This window comes from Sorex fumeus, unplaced genomic scaffold (genome assembly GCF_029834395.1).
Source record: "Sorex fumeus unplaced genomic scaffold, SorFum_2.1 ptg000039l, whole genome shotgun sequence".
Taxonomy (NCBI): domain Eukaryota; kingdom Metazoa; phylum Chordata; class Mammalia; order Eulipotyphla; family Soricidae; genus Sorex; species Sorex fumeus.
Genome location: NW_026606096.1, coordinates 19172692 through 19194538, shown reverse-complemented (window position 1 = coordinate 19194538; position 21847 = coordinate 19172692). Strand labels below are relative to the sequence as shown.

Here is a 21847-nt window from a genome sequence, read left to right as displayed (position 1 = left end):
CGGGTAAGATACTCTCAGTAGCTTCCTGGGCTCTCTGAGAGCAGCAGAGGAATCGAACCCGGGTCAGCCGGGTCAGCTGCGTAGGCCGCATGCAAAGCAAACACCCTACCCACTGTGCTATCGCTCTAGCCCAAGAGATTCATGTGCTTTATTTATTTATTCGATATGTTGTGAAATTGTCTTTCACTTGCTTATTTATGTCACTTAGTATAATTATATTAAATCCTATCCATTTTTCCCAGCAACAGAACTCCATGCTATTAATGACACAGAGATATTCCACTTATATTAATGTTTCTTCATTTACCTTTGGTGGCTATTTTTTTGCCCGTTGTGAATAATGTTGCTATGGATTTAGTTCTACAAATATCTTTTGTATAACACTGGTTTTCTATAATTCAGAAAAATTCTTAGAATATTTCTAAAAATGGTATCAATGAGTCAACTGGTAATTCAAATTTTATTTTTTCTAAAGGGAACCTCATTCTACTTTTTATAGAATAATTTATATCTTGATAGTTTGCACAAATACAGTCAAAATTCCAACATATAAAAAGGTCATCTTTTATCTTCTGTAAGATTCTTTACTTATAAAATAGATGCTTTTGGCATTTATATAATTTTTAATATGTAGGCACAAGTGGATACACTTTACTATGGTTCAAATTCTTTTTGAATTATACTCATTGCATTTTATAATGTCAACATTTTGTATTTACATAATGTTTATTACAGTGATCCTGTATATTTTGTCAATTTAAATTCTGTTATGTAATATTATTGTGGCTTTTAGTTCATAACAAGCAACTAATTTTAACTTACTAAGTTAATTCTAAGGTGAGAATTATTACAATAGAAAATTTCAAACACTACATTGCCTATGCCAATGGAAAAATATGCACATGCTATTATAATATCTCAAACATTATATCCCATTATTTGCAAGCAGCTAGATTAATCATAGTCTTTACTAAAGTCTTGACAATGTGATTTAATCTATTCTCATTGCTCCATGCAGTCAGTAGCTTAAAAGCTTTCTATAGCATCTTGTATTCACACTGCTTTTCATTTGCCTTAATCCTGAAGATAAATTATTATTATCTGGAAACTGATTCCTCTTGAGAATGACAATGCAATGAGTGCTTTTTCTACGGTCAAGATATTTTCAAATGAATAACCTTCTATCTTTACCTAATCCTCCCACACCAAATTTCCCATTATTTTCTACTCCGTGTTATAAGCACCACATCTTCCCCTATGGCCCATTTCTGCTCTTCTCTGCATTTAAATCTTCTCTGTATACTACACCATTAAATCTTAGCTATCAAACTCTACCTTTACCATAACTGCAAAGTATATTATTTTGAAGAACTTTTCTGTGGTTCAATTTGTCACAAGAAAAAACATCTAGTGAGGTTCATTGAGAGTTGGGCATTGTAACTTAAAGCTTACAATTCAAAGATTAGGGTGTAAGCAAAACATAAACTCCTTACATACGATGTTTTGCATGAATTGTTACCACAGCAGTGCAAACTTCTGGAAAGTGTAGTTTGTAAGAAAAAATAGCACTTAGTTACAACCCTAAGTGCTGCATTATGAGGAAAATAGCTAGATGATTACTCTGATGCTGAAGCTAAACAAAGTGTTGTGTCATTTAACACAGAAGTTGTAAATCTTTCTCCATTTTTCTCGCTGTCTTCATGGAATTCAATACCTCTCTTCCCTGAATCTTTCAAAAATACAGCAAAAGAATCGTGCATTTTAGGTTAGAGAAAATGAACAGACACTTCTCAGAGAAAGATAGGTGTATGGCTAGTAGGCGCATAGAAAAAAAATGCTCAGCATCACTCATTAGAGAAATTCAAATCAAGACAACAACGCGATACCATCTCACACCAGCGAGAGTGCACATATCAAAAACAGTAGGAACAATCTCTGTTGGTGGAGATGTGGTGAGAAAAGAATTCTCATCCACTGCTGGTAGGAATTGTATCTAGTACAACTTCTGTGGGAAAACAATATGGAAAGAGAGTGTGTGGGGGGGGAGGAGGGTAGGTAAATATAGAAGGTTATTTATTTGAAAATATCTTGACCATAGCAAAAGCACTCAGTAAACTTCGAACTAAACTGCCATATGACTCAGCAATCCTACTTTTGGGAATATAGCCCCAGGACATGAAACACTCATTCAAAAGGACAGATGCACACCATTATCTATTGCAGCACTCAGTGCAATGTGTAATGACAAATGAATGGAGCATGAAGCTGTGGTATGCAATATTATGCAACTGCAAGGAATGACAGAATCATGCAATATCCTGCAACCTAGTTGGAACTGCAAGATACGTTGAGTGAAGTAAGCCAGAGGACAAACTGGATGATCTCACCTAAATGTGATACATGGATGCCTAGATGAGGGACTGTACTGTCATAAAGAGGGGGGTGAATAGATCACGCTTGATCCCAGAGTTTAGAGAGAAGGACAGGAAAAAAAAGAAACAGAGGGGAGGAAAGAATAAGTAGCCTTGGACAAACAGGTGACAGGGCTTTAGTTATACCGGTGATATAGTGGAGTGTTATAGCCATATATCTAAAACACAGACTCAACAAAACTGAAAAAATGTGATCTAAGCTGCAACCACTGGAACTTCGTAATGTGCTTCTCAAGTTGACAATCGGGAAATGGGGCAGGGTTTCAGGACAGGGATGGATTGTGGGAACACTGGTTGGAGGTAAGCTAACACTAGTGGTGAGATTGATGTTGAAATGTTATATGCCTATCAATAACTGGACATCACAGTTCTTAAATTAAAATTTTAGAAATAAAGGAATAGTGCATTTTAGAGAAAAATCCATTTCATTATGAATTGGTGAAAATAAAGATCAAAATTATGGCTTTTGTTTTGACTCTGTGGCAAACGTGAATTCTTTTCCCTCAAAGAAAAATATTCTTTCTTTAAAATAATAATAGTTGTATTAAAAGGAAAATGCAAACTTCAAGACTTTGAATTAAATTTTTAAACACCAAAAATGTTGCATATTTGGGCATATAAAAATTGAGTTCAATATTAATTTATCTTTCTCTCTGCCTTTCTTTCTCTCTCTCCCTCCCTCTCTCTTATTTCTCCATCTACCTTTATCTCCATTATTATCTAAAACTATGTTTATCTCTATGTGTGTGGTTCATTGTAGAAACTCTCATTTCTATTACTGGTTTCTCTGGACTTTTTCAAAATTAATTTTTAATGCTTCTAGCAAGTAATTATTTTAAGAATATTGCACTAGGCACAGTAAGATCTACTTTACATCTAAAACTATGCTGTTTTACATAAAATATCTGCAAAGAAATACCTAGGGATTTAGTATTTATTCCATATTACAAATCATAAAATTAAAGCTCAGTGGGAATAGGAAATAGCCCCAAATCACAGGGCTATTATGTGGTAGAATAATGCTTCTAACTTCCATCTTACTCCAAAGTTCATGGTCTTCTATGATACTAGTCTGATTTTCAGATATCCATTGTGTTCTATCACTATTAAAAGGAAAAATTGGGACACCTGAAATTACTTTTGAAAAACATAGGCAAATCATTTTTAATATCTGCAAACAAACAGATCAAAGCTTCCACTGATATATATGTGACTGGTTCTCCATTTATTCTTTTAAAAACATCTATCTATAAAAGTACAAATGTGCCTGATAGAATCAATCATGGTCTTTGCCTATAGAATTATAAAAGAGAACATAGAGTTGCTCCTAAAGTTGCAATTTACAGAAAACTGCATCTTCACGTAATGTTATTACCACCAATGTTTGGTGCTGCTGTTGTTTTATGTACAGAATTAAGTTAATGCCATATAATAAACCCAAAGAAAAAAATAGTTTAAGAAATACACATTATTTTCTTTATATGGCATAATATTCATGCCAATATTTCCCCTGATTTATCCCATTTTAAACTGTACAGTAACTAAAATATAATTTAAAAATGTACATAGTTTAGTTTTAGTATAATTTAGTTTAATTACCTAAGCTATAATTTTAAAAAAATATCAGAACTATAATGAAATAGGAATCAAGTTTCTGGTATTGTACAATGTTACAGCCCCCACCCCAAACACTGTCACTAAAGGTCCCAAGTCCAGCAATGTATTCTGCTACTTCTACACCAGCTCTTCATTTCTTGTTACCTTCTCCCCACTTTCTGATAATTATAATTTTGTAATTCAAGACCAGATGTTTATCACTGGTCTTATTTTGTCTTTTTCCTTATTTTGTCTCTTTTAATGCCACAGATTATTAAGCTCATCTAGTATTTGTCCTTTTCCCTCTATTTCCCTTACTATACTAATAATTTTCAGTTCTATATCCTGTTGCAGGAAAAAATGCATGGTTTCATGTCTTCTTACAGCTGCAGAGTGCTCAATTGAGTACATATACCACAACTTCTTTATCTGTTTATGGATATCTGCTTCCTGGCTATTATTCTGAGTGCCACAATGAACACAGGTGTGCACATATATTTTCAAATTTAGGTTTTTGTGTTTAGGGAGGGGTAAAGGTAAGGTAAAGGTAAAGGCCCTCCCGTTGATCGTCGATTTGCTCGAGCGGGCCCAGTAACGTCTCCATTGGAGACTTTGTTGTTACTGTGTCTGGCATATCCAATACTCTCGGTAGCTTGCCGGGCTCTCCGAAGGTGCCAGTAATTTCAATATATGCAATCCTTAAGAAGGAGGGTAGAGAATGAACTTATCAGAAGAAGACATAGATGTTGATGTTAGGTATATGAAAAAAGCGGTTTTGCTACAATTGTTAGAGAACTTTAAATGTTTGAATGAAATATTATTTCATACCAGTAAGAATAGAATACATGAACAAGATTGGAAGGAATCAGAGTAGCTGGGGATGTGGTGAATAAGGAACATGCATTCATTGTTGACCATCTGGGGAGATAGTAAAGAGAGGTAGACATTCATCTTGCACCTGATTCAGCCCTCAGTAACATACGTGGTTCCCCAAACTCTGCAAGAGTGAGCCCTGAGCACTTCCAGTTGTGCCCAAACTGCCCTCCCACCCAAATGATAATCTAAAATCCTTGTGTGATTAAAAACAAAATCTATTATGATTTCATGCAGTTAGGATGTTAATAAGAGGGTAGATATTATTTTATAATTTTAATTATCTAATTAATTATAGAATTGTATATGTTAATTTTTATCCATATTAATGTTAGGCAATTTAAATATTTAAGTAGTACTTTTATTTGATATTCTAACTTAAGAACAAAAGTACTCTTTAAATTTTGTAATTGTATTGAAGGGAATATCATTTGCCTTAACTTGGATAGGAGTGGAGAAAATCACACCAAGTAAAGTAAGTCAGAGATAAAAAGACAAACACTGAGTGATCTTATTCATATGCGGAACAAAAAAGACACAAATAAAAGGATTAGCCAGTCTCTAAAGGAAACAATCTCTATGATCCGATTAAAATAAATATGATCCCAGGAGTCCAAATGTATAGATGCTGGGGAGCAAGAAAGACTGGGACAATGTTGGATCTTGTATTGTTTTTGCAACCCTGAAAATTTCATATAAACAAATGTAGTAATACCTTAAATTCTATATCATAAAATAACTTACCTTTGATAGTAATAGCATAATTAAAATTGTTTAAATTTTATTATTTTATCTTACATTTTGTATGATGTCTACATTTTGGTCTCATTGTCTGTTTTTGTTGTTGGCAGTGGTGGTTTCTGTTTGATTTGGGGGTCTGGTGCTCCTCTAGTGCTCAGGGTAACTAATGATGACAGGGATCAAACCCATGCTGAGAAAATACTCCAGGACTTTATGAATACATTTTATTTTTCTTTTTGGGTCTAACTGGCGATGCTCAGGGGTTATTCTTGGCTTTGCACTAAGGAATTACTCCTGGCAGTGTTCAGGGGACCATAAGGGATGCTGGGAATCGAACCCAGGTTGGCTGCATGCAAGGCAAACACCCTACCCACTGCGCTATCACTCCACCTCCATGAATACATGTTTTTTAAGCTACAAGTTAAATATGATAACATGATTTTAAAGTGTTAATTATTAAATAAATGCATTTTGTTACTATATGTGAATAGAATTGCATTTACCTGTTCTCCAAAAATTTTCCTCAAAATTTAATTATTATATAAGGATTCCTTTAATACTTTAATAATGGAAGTACAAAAATTATAAATGATCAAAATTAAAAATATACTGCTTAGATGACAGTGTTTTAAAAATGGCATCACCATGGACAAACTGAAGAGTTTTATTATTTCAGCCATATAAAAAATATTTTAACAGAAAGTGAATTGTAAATTTCTATTTTGAAGAAGTACATCAGTATAGCAAAGATAAAATGATGCACTCTATATAAACAAAACTATATATCTATTTATATATTAATAATATTTTAATAACATCATTAAAATATTAATAATATTAATAATTAATAATAGTAATAATTAATGATTAATAATATTAATTATAATAATTAATAATAATAATTAATAATATTATATGATATTTAATAAATATTATAATAATAATATTTGGGCTGGAGCAATAGCACAGCGGTAGGGCGTTCACCTTACAAGCAGCCAACATGGCTGACCCGAGTTCAATTCCTCCGCCCCTCTTGGAGAAGCCCGGCAAGCTACCGAGAGTATTCGATATGCCAGACACAGTAACAACAAAGTCTCCAATGGAGACGTTACTGGGCCAGCTCGAGCAAATCGACGATCAACGGGAGGGCCTTTTTTTTTTTTTTAAGGGCCTTTTTTAATATTTTAATAATAACTTGTAAAAGTTATTATCTTAGCATAAAATATAGTGAGATACTGGCAATTAAGACTTGCCTTTCTGATCCACTCATATGATATATATATAAATATATATGTTTATATATATTTCTTTATATCACTGTATCACTGTCACTGTTCATCGATTTCTTCGAGCAGGCACCAGTAATGTCTCCTTCGTCCTAGCCCTGAGATTTTAGAAAGTACCACATTCAAGGCTCTTTCAGGGTCAAGAGAATGAGACCCATCATTGTTAAAGGTTTTTGGCATACTGAATACACCATGGGGATTTTGCCAGACCCTGCCATGTGGTCAGGATACTCTCGGTAGCCTGCCAGGTTCTCTAGAGTAAGAATTAGATAATAAGATGTCTGGGAGCTGGGTTTTATTGTCTCTGGGTCTTGGCCATTGATGGCATTACACAGCGCTGGGGGTAGTTGGTGGATGTAACACCTACGTACTGGATGATTTATATATATACAAAATCATGGATTTAGGATAGATCAAATTCCTAGGGAGAATCCTTTAACTTTGTTCCAAAAAATAAGTTTAGAGAAATGAATGAACCAATAAGAAGACCTTCAAAATTGTAGAATCTCCTAAAAAATTCGTAACGAAAAGCATAAATAATTATAATAAATCAGACCAAGCAGTAAAATAGTCATTTTAAACGCATCTTAACACACCCCCAAAATCATTTGGAGAGTTTTGTACTAGAGGAAAATACTTGCATTTGACATAGAAATAAACTGATAAATACTATTACCATCTGCTGAATTCCAAGCAATTTGTCTATAAGCATATATTCACCTTGAACATCTTCATCTACATCTGCATCCATCCTGGGCATGTTCCCGTTATTACAGCTTTTTACCATGTCGACCATTTTTTTTAAAGAAAAATACATTTTCTTTAATCTTGTTCTTCAAAATATCATCAGAATTGATTTTATCAAGGTAATAAAGTGCCACGGAAGTAATATCACATGGTGAACGCAATATGCCACAGCAAAGTGGAGCACATAGCAATGGTGTACAATGCAATTTACACACATATCAATCTATTAAACCTATGGGATGTTAATTGACTATTTTGGTACTGTGTCACAATCACTGTCACTGTCCTCCCGTTGTTCATCGATTTCTCGAGCAGGCCCAGTAACGTCTCCATTTTGAGACTTGTTGTTACTGTGTTTGGAACATTGAATATGTCACGGGGAGCTTGCCAGGCTTTGCTGTGCGGGTGAGATGCTCTCGGTAGCTTGCCGGGCTCTCCGAGAGGGGCAGAGGAATTGAACCCGGCTTGGCTGGGCTGGCTGTGCACAAAGCAAACGCCCTACCCCTGTGTTATCACTCCAGCCCTTGGTACTGTGAATTAATCAAATTGTGTGGGAGTGGGACTTCACAAGGAATTAAAATTTTTGCAAATTAAATGGGATAATCTTTTAATATGAACTACAGTTAATTTTTTTAATGTAAAAGCCTTTAATGCACAAGATTTTACAAAAAATAAAATCACATGTTGTGTGAAATCTTCTACAACTCACTTGCAATTCCTAAACCTGTAGGATAACATTGATTGGTCCTTCCTGCATAGTCTCAGGTAGTTTAGGTTTATTGGGATGCTCCCATCACAGTGTTTCCATTCCTTTGTGTTTATTTGTAACTTCTTTCTTTGTGCTCTGTTGACTTGTAAATACTGTTTTTCTCTTCTCCCTAAGTCCTTTGCATAGTTTATTCAGAGCAATGTCCTTTTTGTATAGACATAAGAAGACAGTAAATACTAAGCTTTTGTAATGTGAGAGTTAATTGACTCTCAGTGATATTTTCTTCCTGGACATCTGTTCTCTCACCTAAGCCTCAGCTGCCCTTACTTCCTAGGCCTCCCAAAAGCAGGGTCCTGAAGGGACTGGATGGAACCATGGCAAGCGGTAAGCTATGTGCTACAATGGCATAGAGATGGGCCTGGCCAAAGTGCCATAATGCTTAACTATAAGTTAAGAGCTTGGTCATGGACAAATGCTGTCATGATCCAAAAAGTAATAACTAGATTCGTACCTTGCTAGGGTTAGGAATGATTAATCTGGCCTGAGTGCTGTAGTCTGAGTATGTGGCAAGATGTTCCCAGGAGAGCTGCCCTACAAGCTTCAGTGTATCTCTTACCATGTCCATACAAAAATAATTAATATTAAGATATTGATAGAGTTATTGACTGAGGAAATGAGAAAAACACCTTAAGAGGTATTTTGCTCTTGGGCAGTCAGGGAGGGCTTTGGCATATCTCCTAGGTGGTGTTTCCTTTGAACCTGGTGGGATGTCAGGCAGGGCTTTTTTATGTTGATTTGGCTACTGGATTGGGTGCAGTGTCAGCCAAGAGGGCTAGGGAGTTGGAAAGACAGGAGAGCTTGAAAGAGTAAAACAGGGCAGCAAGATGGAGTGACCAGAGACTAGCAAGGGGGACAGAGGGAGAAGGATGTAGAAGAAGAATACAGGAGCAGACACGTGGAGAAAGAGAGCCTAGACTGCAAGATGGAGCTTGGAGAGATGAGCGGAGAGACGGGAGGAAACGGGAATGAGGGGCAGTGAGACTAGAATGGGAGGCTCAGAGAGACTGGGCAGGGGCATGGGGAGAATGGAACAAACAGCATCTGATCAATCAATTATCTTGGCCCTTGTTTCTCCTTCTGTCTGTCCCATGGCCCCGGCTGCCCTGGCTGGGGGAGCGGCCCTGGGCCCTCCGAAGACAGGCGGCAAGGGGAAGAACTTCATAGATTTTACACATGAACCTAATTTTATGATTGATTTTATTTCAAATACAACGACTGCTTAGATTTCATTGCTCCTTTTACAATATTTAGGTGCCTTTGTTTTTTCAAAAAATAAAAAATCAAGTGTGGTTTATGTGTGAGTTCAATGTGTAAGTAAATATACATTCGATACATACATGTCTTTCTAGCAGAATCTTCCACAAAAAGAGAGGAGATGTCTTCATCCACTCCTGCTTCATTCTTTGCAATACATGTGTACGCTCCGGTATCTTCGTAGCGCACATTGCTTATATGAACCTCACTGCCATTTGCTGAAAACAGAAGGCAAATGTAACTTGTAAGCCACAATTTCAGTTTTGGTACAGTGATTTCCGATTACACAGTGAAACAGTTCTCTTAGCTTGTCCTAATTAAACTTTTTCCCTTCCTACTTGCATGCTCTGGAGACACTCCAATTATTCCAAAAGCATTCAAGTGTTTCATAACTTGTGTGCTGTCATTCTATTATAGAGTCCAATACTTTATTAAATTCACATATTTCATTTTATATTCAGTTTCTATTTTCTACATCATATCATAAGCATTTATATTGATCAGTATAATTTTATTTATATATTTGTTTTTAACATTCGGGGCCTTTTCTGTCTCAAACTTTTGCAATGGTTTTAAATAAAATACATGTGGGTTCATTAAATAATGATGCAGATAAAAACGCATTTTAGAAACAAAACAAGTGAGCTGCACTGTTCAGTATAACATGATTGAAATTCCTCAAATATAGTATTTAGTCCATTTAATACACCTAGAATAATTAGGTAAAGGAAACAGAGGAATTCCATAACATGGTCTGTCTACCAGGAAACAAAACAGTATTTTTTTAATATAAAAAACATTCATTATTATTCCAGAAGAACATCTAAATAAAAAATAATATAACAAGAAAATTGACCATCAATGTATAATCAAATAATTATAGTATAGTTAATTCAATTTTCACGTCTTGGTAAAATAGTATTTTAATTAACTCTAAACTTATTTGACAATGTGTAAGACAATGAATTAAGTATTTATTACATGTTGGTTATCTAAAAGCACTTTCACATATTTCCCATTGATTATCCCAATTAATACCTTAATAGTTAATAAGGAACAATTATTTCTAACACGATCTTGTGAAAACCTTTCAACTCAAAATTGCTGAAGAATTAGAAAGATAGTATAGAGGTTAAGGTTCTTGTTTCACATGCAGCTAAACTTGGTTTAAATCCTCGGAAATATATATAGTGCCTTGAGAACAACCAGGAATGATCCCTGAGCACAAAGTCAGGAGTTTGCCCTGAGCCCTGCTCAGGTTTGATCGAAAAGGTAAAGGTAAAGGCCCTCCCATTGATGGTCGATTTGCTGGAGCGGGCCCAGTAACGTCTCCATTGGAGACTTTGTTGTTACTGTGTCTGGCATATTGAATACTCTCGGTAGCTTGCCGGGCTCTCCGAGAGGGGCGGAGGAATCGAATTTGGGTCGGCCATGTTGGCCGCTTGTAAGGTGAACGCCCAGGAAAAACAAATGGGAAAAGAAAAACTGGACTTCAGTTCTACACACTCTAGTGCTGTATTTGTTGTGCTCAATTGAACAGGATTGGTTTCTGTTGGTGTCTATTCTACACCATCTAATCACAAGAATATCATGTATTATATACATCAGAAAGAAACATGACTTTTAAATATTGGGGAAAGGCAGAAGATCAGTGAGAAAAAGAGCTTGAATGTTTTCCCTACAAGCCAGTGACTTAAAGGATCTAAGTGTTATGGAGAGATTGTGATTATGTAGGGAGGCATAATCATTCAAAGCACTGAATCTCTTCACCGATTTACAAATACTGTGCAGCTCTCTTCTCCTAATCCACTATTGACATCCACTACTCTCAAACAAAGGTGCATCATTTTTTTTCTATGCAAAAGGCCAGAGAGTAAATACCTTAGGCTTTGTGAAACATTAAGCTTTCTTGTAGCTATTCTATGTAACAAAAGTAGGAAAACAGACAGATGCAACATTTTTAATGTGTCCCCATGTTTTACAAACAAAAGCAAAATAAAGAAGAAAAAAATTTATTTATTAAAGCAGTTTCAGGTTGGGGACCACTCGCAAAGGTTAAGGCACTTGCCTTGCTTGTGACCAACTTTCGTTATAAACCTCAGTGTGCCATATGATCCTATGAGAACCATCAGGAGTGATCCCTGAGCACAGAGCCAGGCTAAATCCTGAGCTGAGATAGGATCAGCCCCAAAATAAACAGGCAGGGGAAAAAAAAAAGCAAACCCAAATAGACAGTTTTCAGATTTTGTTCATAGTCTTCTTTTTCTAATGCCTTCTTTAAAAGTTTAGAAATAGTGTATTTTAGTGTGCATTAGCTTTTATTGTTTATGTGAAACATAGTCCTCTTTTAAAAGCATAATTTACTTAAAAGACCCAGACACTTAACACCAAATTTTCTAGATGTTTTTCTGCTTGTTTGTTTGGGCATACCTAGCTATTCTCAGAGGTTACTATTTGCTTTACACTCAAGAATCACTCCTGGGGATGTTGAGGGGACTTCATGGGATAACAAGGATCAAACCCAGCTTAGTTATGAGCAAGGCAAAAGCTGCACTATCTCTCCGGTCCAAATTTTCTAGATTTTTAAAATATCACATTAAATTGCCTCTTCTAATTTTCTCCCCTATATTATTATGTTTTCTCCGAATTTGTCTATCACTATATTATGATTTTTCCTTACATAATTTTGCATTTCTACATGTTTCCTAATTTATTACCGGAACTACCAATTTCCTTATACATTAATCATTACCGATGTACCTATCTCACTAATCTTCAGAATTAGACCAAGCTGAAAAATCTCTTCACCTTATGTTCTTTGCACAATTATTTTTAGATCATGAGATTACTGCATAAGCACATTTATAAATTCTCATATTAAGTTTTCAAATTGAAGGATATTCAAGATAGTTGATACCTGTTTCACTTGCCCTTAATAATTAGATGTTTTTCTCATGCCTGTATTTCAAACATAGCATTTTATATGTTCTTATGGTGATACAAACTTCTCATTATGAACAGGTTACCTTGCTCTTTAAATCATGCAGTACACAGAAGTGATTATAAATTAAACATAAATAATTTGTATATATAGAGAGATGGATAAATATATATATATGCATATGCGTGTATCTTCCTATACAATACCTTAAACATCACGGTCACGGTCCTCCCATTGTTCATCGATTTGCTCGAGAGGGCCCAGTAATGTCTCCATTGGAGACTTTGTTGTTACTGTGTTTATCGAATACATATAGAATACATCACAGGTAGCTTGCCAGGCTCTGCCGTGCGGGCGAAATACTTTCGGTAGCTTGCCAGGCTCTCCGAGAGGGGCAGAGGAATTGAACTCGGGTCGGCCATGTTGGCTGCGTGCAAGGCAAACGCCCTACCACTGTGCTATTGCTCCAGCTCTCTACCTTAAACATATATAATGTAATATGTCATTAATGTTTCAGCAGAAGTTATGAAAAAGGAAAGTAAATCCCAAACATTTATTTTCCTTGCTGAAGCATATAAAAGGCCCAATACAGAATTATAAAAATGCCAACAGGTATACATTCCATCTATCATCAAGAAATCAAAATCCGGGGACTGGAGCGATAGCACAGTGTGTAGGGCATTTTCCTTGCACACGGCTGACCTGAGTTCGATTCCCAGCCTGCCATATGGTCTCCCAAGCACCGCCAGGATTAATTTCTGAGTGCAGAACCAGGAGCAATTCCTGTGCATTGCTGGGTGTGACCCAAAAAAACAATAAATAAATAAATAAGTAAATACATATTAATAATTAAAAAATCAAAATCACCTTACACTAGTGACAATGACATATTTTAAAAGGAGTAGGAAAAAACAGTGCTGGGTGGGGATATTCTATAAAACATTTATCTACCCTAATTTTTTTATCCAGACATCTATTCTTGAACACACAAGTAGGGGTAGCAATTTGGGATTAATTCCAGATCTTGGTTATTATGAATTGTGCTACGATGTACATATAAGTACAAATACTTTTTTTTTAAATTAAAGTTACTGGGATTACAGGGTAAATAACATATATATATCCATATACATATATATTTTTAACAATGAATCATCAATCAAATTAAGCTCAATTCTTAATTTGTGGAGAAGTCTCTCTATTATTTTCCATAATGGCTGAACCAGACATGATTTTAACCAAGTATATGAGGGTATTTTTTTTCCCATACCCCTACTAGCACTACTGCTTCTACATCCTTTTAAGTACACTGGTGTCAGGTGACTTGGGTTTGGTTTTCCTGATCCTAGGTGGGCATATGTCTTTCCAAGTGCCTTTTGGACTTCTATAAGTCTTCTTTAAGGAAGTGTCTTTACCTTCTTCACTCATTTTTGGAAGAAGTCACACTGGCTGTACTCAGTGCTTACTTCTGGCTCTGTGCTCATGAATCACTCTCTTTGCATGTTCAGTGGATCACATGAGGCGTCAAGAATTAAACCCAAGTCAGCTGGTTGCAAGGCATATGCCTTACCAGCTGTAGTATCTCTCTTGCCTTTCTTTCCTCATTTTTTGTAGAGGTTGTTTGCTTGATTTTCCTAAGTACTACAAGTGCTTCATAAATATTGGATGTTAGCCCTTTATCAGACATGTGGCCAGTGAATATTTTCTCCTAAACAATGGGGAGTCTAATCTTAGTCCTGATGTCATTCACAAAATTCCAACCCCATCTTTAGAGTTTGCAATTTTAATTAAAATGTCTTGGAGTTTTGTTTGGGGTTATTTTGTTTGAACTCTTGAGTTTCTTGTACTTAGACTTATGACTCAGTCCTCAGACTAGTGATGTATTTAGCTGTAATTTCTTCAACCAGCAGTTCTTTGTTCTCTCCTTCCTCTTCCTTGGGGATTTCTGTAACCCAGATATTGTTTCTCTTAAAATAATCTCATTGGCTTTGCCTTTATTTCTTTTCACTTTGCTTCCTATATCTGTTTGTTATTGGTGATTCCCCGCATGCTATCCTTCAGCATACTGATGCATTTCCCAGTTCCTGTCACTACTGCTGAGACCTTCCAATGAGTTTTCCAGTTCACCTACCACACTCATCAGGTCAGTGAGCTCTGATCACCAATTTTTCAGACTGCAGTCATACTTTCTCTTTCGTTGTTGAAGATCTATTCTACCATTTCTTTCCATTTGTTAAACAGCCTTATCCCGATAACTTAGAAATCATCGTCTAAGAGATGATGGGTGGGTAGTTGGGGACCCTTTCAGACTATGGTCCTCACCGCATAATTTGGGGCACTTCTTTACTACTTCTCTGTGTCTACTGTGAGGGAGAGTTATCAATCAGGGTCTGATTTTGTGTAGGCATGAATAGCAATTGAATATGTACAATCCCCACATCTATCCAGAGCCTAGTCTGTGGCATTTATGCTGTTTTCAGTTGCTGATGAGCTATTGCTGTGCAAATCTACTGTCTCCCTGCACTCACAGTTCTCTGTGACTTACCCTGGCTCCATGGCTTCAGGACTGATTCAGGGCAGCTGGCCCAGGAAAACAGCTCTCAGTATTTCTAGCTCACACTCACTCTAAGACAAGGAAATATACCTGAACTCAGTGCTCTGGGAGAGGGCACCCTCTTCCTCTTCACTTGGCAATCTTGTGCTTTTTGCCTGCCACCTCACCTGGGATGCTGGAAGGTCCCATGTTTGCCTGGGCTGCAAGTGTGTGTGCCACTGATACTGCCAGTCTTGGGTCTTGCCAGACTCTGGAGTAGCGTCCCACTCAGACTAAAGGCTGTGGGTAAATTTAGAAACTGTGCCATCCGCTCCTGGGCTCTGTCTTTTCTCTTTAGCCCCTTGAGCCCTGAGCAATGCTACCCAAGCTCCTTCTTCTTGGGGAGCTCTCTGGCTGTTACCACTGAGCACATTTCTTCTTTGGAAACACTCAAAGAATTCCCTGGGTTTGCTTGCATTTTGCACCTGCTGCAGTTCACAGGGCAGCCTTCTTCAACTATCTTTGTCCTTCATTCCAGTTTTTCTCATATTGTTTTCCATTTTTGTTTTGGGGCCAGAATAGGATGTTCTCAAGGTTTATTTCTGGCACTGTGCTCATGGATCACACCTAGTAGGGATCGGGGGACTATGTGGGGTGCCCGGGATTGAGTGTGGCTTGACAGTTTGCTTGCAAAGCAAGCTCCTTACCCATTATGCTATCTCTCCAGGCCCTCTAATATTTTTTATCTAAATGTCACGATGACAAAAATAGCATCTAACCCTTGACATATATTAATGATCTTTCTGGGCTTTTCAAATGCATCAGATATTGTTGATCTTTCCCATTTTACCTTTTTTTTGAATATTAACTTGTTTTCCTAATTGCATTCAGCCACCTTGTAATATCTTGATTGATTTTCAATCAAATATTAAAATTCCAGATTTTTACTAATAGGTTTTCCCAACTGGTGTCAAGTTTATTCAGTTAGTGCCAATAGTTGAACTTCTCATAAAAGAACTAACTAAGCATGTTGTGAAAAAAAAACATTTTTATTGTAACTTAGTAATATATATTCACATGTAAACTTCACAGAATTTCACTTTCTTTATACATTGTCTATATGGGTCCTCTTACTCTCTTTTTATTATTTGAATAACATACTATTATACTTACTTTGGCAGCTCTTATATTATTTGTATATTATCATCAAAATAACCTACTTTCTCCAGTTAAAATTCTGCAACAACTGATTCTTAAAATTCATCTTTCTGTATATAGACAGGGAGCAAATATATAATATGCCCAAACAATATGACTTGCTATTAAATGGATGAGATTACAAATGCAGAGGTTAATTAATTATGCAAATCTTTAAATTGTGTTAATCAAATATTATTTTAGATTATACCAAAATGGCTAAGTTGATTATTTTAGATGATAAAAATAAATGGTTAAGTTGAAATAAAAAATTTTGCCAAGATATTTAGTTATGAAGTTTTATAGGCTTCATATTTTATTCATTTTTTTATTTGGGGGGATTTTGGGGTCTCTTGGTGGTCCTAATGAAGATCATATGCGATTCCAGAGATTGAACTTGTCAACTGCAAGGCACGTACTTTCTCTGCAACCTGAAAATTCATACTTAAAGCTTTAAAATACTTTGGTTATTTTACCTTGAAAAATAATTCAGTCTTCAACAAAAAGATGTATTTAAAAATGTACACTGATAAAATGTATTCACTATTAAAGTGAAATGATGAGAGAAACTTGTTTACAGAAATCATAAAAATATTCTATTATAGTGTTATATATTAAAGATTTTGAAAGCTCCAAATAGAAATGCATGCTTTAAAATAGATAATGCAGCAAAATTACTTGTCATGTGTGTTCATAACAATGGGAATATATCTTGTTCATATTTTACTCACAAGCATAATCAGCATATATACAATCACTTTCACTTTTGCATTATTTAGGTTTCTTGACATTAATATTGTCTTTCGGTTTTTAGTTGCTATATATCTGTAATCATAGTGGAATAATATACTCAAATATTAGAATATTAAGAAAGCAAAATATTTTATATTTAGGTTGCTATAGTCTTGTACATTTAAATCAATGTGAATATATAGCACATTTAGTGACTTTTAAAAATATTCTCTTAAACCATGTTCTGTGAAACATCCACTAATATCTCTGCTATTAAAATTCTCTATAGTACATGTTAAATGACTTAAACATTTAGATGGTTACTGTAGAGAAATCCAATTATTCTGCTTAGTACATTTGTGATATTCAGAAGGGCACACAGTTAAACACATATAATTTAGTATTTTACATGTCATCAAAATAATGACACAATTAATCATTGTAAGGCTATTATTAAAATTATTGAAATATAAAATTACTTTCAAATATGATGCCTTAGGTACAACCATATATTTTTCATATTTATTGTGTTCCATTTCTAAAGACTTTTTCCCCCAGAATGATGTCTGTTTCAAATTTCAGCATAAAATCATTGCGTTCTTTTAGGAAAAAATACTGCAAGTTAAAAAGCACCTTGAAGTGTGAGTTGTTTGGACAGCTTTGGTGTAATGTCAATTCCGTTCTTCAGCCATCCTAGTTGAGGGTTTGGTATGCCTTCTGCATGGCATCTAAGGCTGGCAGTTACCCCAGGCTCTCTGGCCTGACTCTCAGGATACACTCGTATTACTGGAGGGACTAAAAAGGAGTAAAAGAAAATAAAACAAGTTAGCAATTTATATTCACGATTCGCATTTCAAAACAAAATCGGCAACATAAGAAAATATTTTCTATTTTGTATAGTTCTTAGTTTTGAAAAATCTTTATTCACTAAAATGTAGCATTATTTTCTTGGATAAAGAAAATTCTGAAACTATGCAAGTGAAAGCCTACTGGAACCTCAGGTCTTCGTTTCAGAAACTAAGGAAGACCTCAAGGAATGTTAGAAACATATTTTTCTTTCTTTTTTTACATAAAAGACTGTATTATTATTGCACTAAATGAATTCTTAATAAGAAAAACATATTTTAAAAGTACAGAATGCTTTTGAATGGAATTTTGTTTGACAACTATGGAAACATATGTTGATGATATAATAAAAATGTTGCTTTAAAGAATCAGCAACACTTATGTTTTCTCCAGCCACACAGTTTGTTTTAATTCAGGAAAGAGACAAAAATCCAGGGGATTTTATTGAACAAATTGTCATTTTAGTCTATGATATAATCCTAATTATTCTGGATAATCTTGGTCTCTTATAGTACTGATTTTATACAAAAATATGATAAATATTAATAGTAAGTATGACATAAATTTTATTGGTCAAGATTTCCTATGAGTGAAAAATTATTATTATCTCCGATGGGTCAAAGTCTATTCTTTTATTATAAAACAAATATTATTCTTTTATTATGGAAAGGAAACAAAATCATTAAAACATATTTCATTCCCATGTACATAACAGTCATGGAATGGAAAGAAGGTAAATGACCATAAACAATAAATTGATAGAAATATAAAATATATAGCATATATAAAGCAAGTATATCACATGGTACATATATGGTATGGTTTACATATATCTCGTATATTATGTGATGCACTATATATTGTATACTTCATTTATAATAGTTTTACAATGGAGTCCCATTAAGTTTTAATGAAGTTGGAAAGATTGACATCATAAATATGGAAATAGAGGAAGCTTTTTGTTTCATTCCAAGACAAAACAATTAGTAAGTTACCAAAAGGAAACATGAATCAGAGTCCAATAGGCTGGGATGAAACTAAAGAACTTTCTGCAGCTCAGAACTGATGCAAACTCCGCTAAAGGAGATGGTAAGTACATTCACAAACTATATTAGTCAAAAGGTGGACTTGGTAGTCTGTATGGAGGGTAGAAATTTCAGTTCTGCTGACTTAACTAGCACTGTAGCACTGTCCTCCTATTGTTCATCAATTTGCTCGAGTGGGTACCAATAACGTCTCAACAAATTGTGAGATTTGTTGTTACTGTTTTTGGTATATCGAATACCTCATGGGTAGCTTCCCAGGCTTTGATGTGCAGGCGAGATAATCTCGGTAGCTTGCCAGGCTCTCCGAGAGGGGGGGGGGGAATTGAACCCGAATCGGCTGTGTGCAAGGCAAATCCCCTACCAACTGTGCTATCGTGCTAGCCCAACTTAACCAGAGAACTGGGGAAATCAAAAATAGTGACACAAATTAGTGACACAAAAGGTGTCACAAACCCTTGACTGAAATGAAGCCCATAGCGAGATTCTGGGGAACACCACATAATCTAGGACTCCAGTAAGGACAAAGGAGAAAACAATCTAGAATACCCCTTACTATCCCTTATTTCTTCTACTTCTCTTAATTAATAAAATTCATTAACATATCTGTGCAGATTAATTCTCAGTCCAGGGCTCTAGAAGAGGGCTATCAGTTAACACAGAGCACACCCCTTCAGGAATGTTTGCAACAATCTCTGGCCCTCTCCTTTTCCCTCCTGCATATAGCATGGAATTCAGTACCTATACAAACCCAATAGAATCCAAAATTATCAAGCCAAATTAACTCAAAGACAGTCATAGTGCCACTTGCTGCAATGGTACAAGATAAGAGGCTTAACATTATTTGTTAGTGTTAATAGAACAAAACAGTCACAACAAAATCATACACATTAAAAGCAGAAAAACGAAAACTTGTTTTGCATGTGGCTTAACTGGATTTGATCTGCAGTACCCTATGTGGTCCCAAGAGCACCTTCTAGAGTAATTACTGAATGCAGAGCCAGGAGCAAGCCTTGAGTACCACTGGATGAGCCCCAAAACAAAATTAAAAACACATGTGGGCTCGTGCACACAAACACACACACAGACACAAAGACACACACACATACCCAAAGACAGTTTAAGACTACAAGACAATATAATATAACATGTAGAGAACAAATTTCCATAATAGTCTTGAAGACATGGGTGAGTGTGTCCTGAAACATGAAAAAAGACACTTAAAAAGGCAGTGGAAAACGAAAGCCAACAAGGGAAAACTGAAATGGCAATCAAAGAAAGACCAAAAAGACTCAGAGAACCAAAATAATGAGATCAGATAGAAAAGAAAGAAGCAAAAGTTAGAAATGAAAGCATTATAGAAATGGCAGATTCATAATTTGAAGAACAAAATAAACAAGTCAAAAGCACTCAAGAAAGCTATGCTTACTAAATAAAATACAGAAGAAAATTGGTATTGTTAAAGAAATTAATATACCAATGACTCAGTTGGAAGAATAAAGAGAAATGAAATGCTAAAATTATTAATGAAAAACTATGAAAACTCATCAATGACATTAGTAAAAAGAATATTAGGTCAATTGGTATCCCTGAAGGGACAAAGAGAGAAAAAGAAACAGATGGTTTATTAAATGGAACAAAAGCTGAAAATATCTCAAATGTGAGGACGGAACTAAATGTGCAAGTCTGAGAAGAAAACAGAATTTCTAAACATATAGGATCCTAAACTAGATCTTTTTCCAGTTTACAAGCATGATGGTAGTGTGTTCATATATCTGTGTGACGTGTTCCTCCCTTCAGTCTTGTTATAACGTTGGTGTATTATCTCTCTAAAGAAGAGGGTGGGGCAGAAGTAAGCCACACTGAAACATGAGACATGATACTATTAAGAATTCAAGACCAAAAAATGATTGTTTCGAAGGGTTATAGTACAAGAAAATAGTAACATAAAAGCGCTCTCATCAAGCTTCCATCAGACTTCTCAGCAGAAAGCCTTCCAGACAAAAATAATGAAATGACATTTTCAAAATACTCAAAGACAAAAATGTCAGTCAATACATTAATTATATCCTGCAAGATTCTCTCTCATACATGAGATTTTCTTTCATACTCCTCCCCTCTCAGAGAGCCCAGGAAGCTACTGAGAGTATCTTGCCTGCTTGGCAAAGCCTGGCAAGCTCCCCGTGATATGCCAAAAATAGTAACAACAAGTCTCACAATGGAGAAGTTACTGGTGCCCACTTGAGAAAATTGATGAACAACGGGAGGACAGTGCTACAGTGCTACATGAGAGGAAAAAAAAAGAGTTCAAAAAATGCAAAAGGGTTTGTCAATACTAAACCTCATTATCAAAAGAATATATACACAAATAAATAAATACTGAAAGGAACTGACCTCTCTAGAACAATGACTACAGATATTCAACAAAGTAACAAACAGAACCACTGTCTGTAGCACTGTCCTCCAGTTGTTCATGGATTTGTTAGAGCAGGCCCAGTAACATCTCCATTCTGAGACTTGTTACTGTGTTTGGCTTATTGAATATGTCATGGGTAGCTTGCCAGGCTTTGCAGTGACAGCGAGATACTCTTGGTAGCTTGCCGGAATCTCCAGGAGGGGCGGAAGAATTAAACTTGGGTTGGCGGGCCTGCCACATGCAAGGCAAACACCCTACCATTGTGCTATAGCTCCAGCTCAACAAACAGAACCAAAATAACAAATAGAAAAATGGCAGCAAGAAGTTCTCATATATTAGCAATCTTCCTACCTGTAAATGGATCAAACTCAGTAATCTAAAAGGAAGAGGCAGAGTGGTAATGCTTAGCCTGAGCACTTATTTCAATTGACGAAGCCTGGG

General features: G+C 35.6%; 1 protein-coding gene and 1 non-coding gene across 5 annotated transcripts in view; one reads left to right on the top strand and one right to left on the bottom strand.

Annotated features, from left to right (window-relative positions):
* Positions 1 to 21847, bottom strand: part of FSTL5 (follistatin like 5) — a 755502-nt gene that overhangs the window by 154744 nt on the left and 578911 nt on the right. For all 4 annotated transcript variants that reach the window (XM_056119058.1, XM_056119060.1, XM_056119059.1 and 1 more), the window contains exons 9-10: positions 17735 to 17896; positions 9782 to 9916 (exon numbers count right to left, since the gene is read on the bottom strand). In XM_056119058.1, coding sequence (XP_055975033.1) covers positions 9782 to 9916; positions 17735 to 17896 — 297 coding nt within the window. The remainder of the gene's footprint in view (positions 1 to 9781; positions 9917 to 17734; positions 17897 to 21847) is intronic.
* Positions 20722 to 20825, top strand: LOC130028461 (small nucleolar RNA U13). The gene has a single exon (XR_008793193.1). It is a non-coding gene; the product is annotated as a small nucleolar RNA U13 (small nucleolar RNA).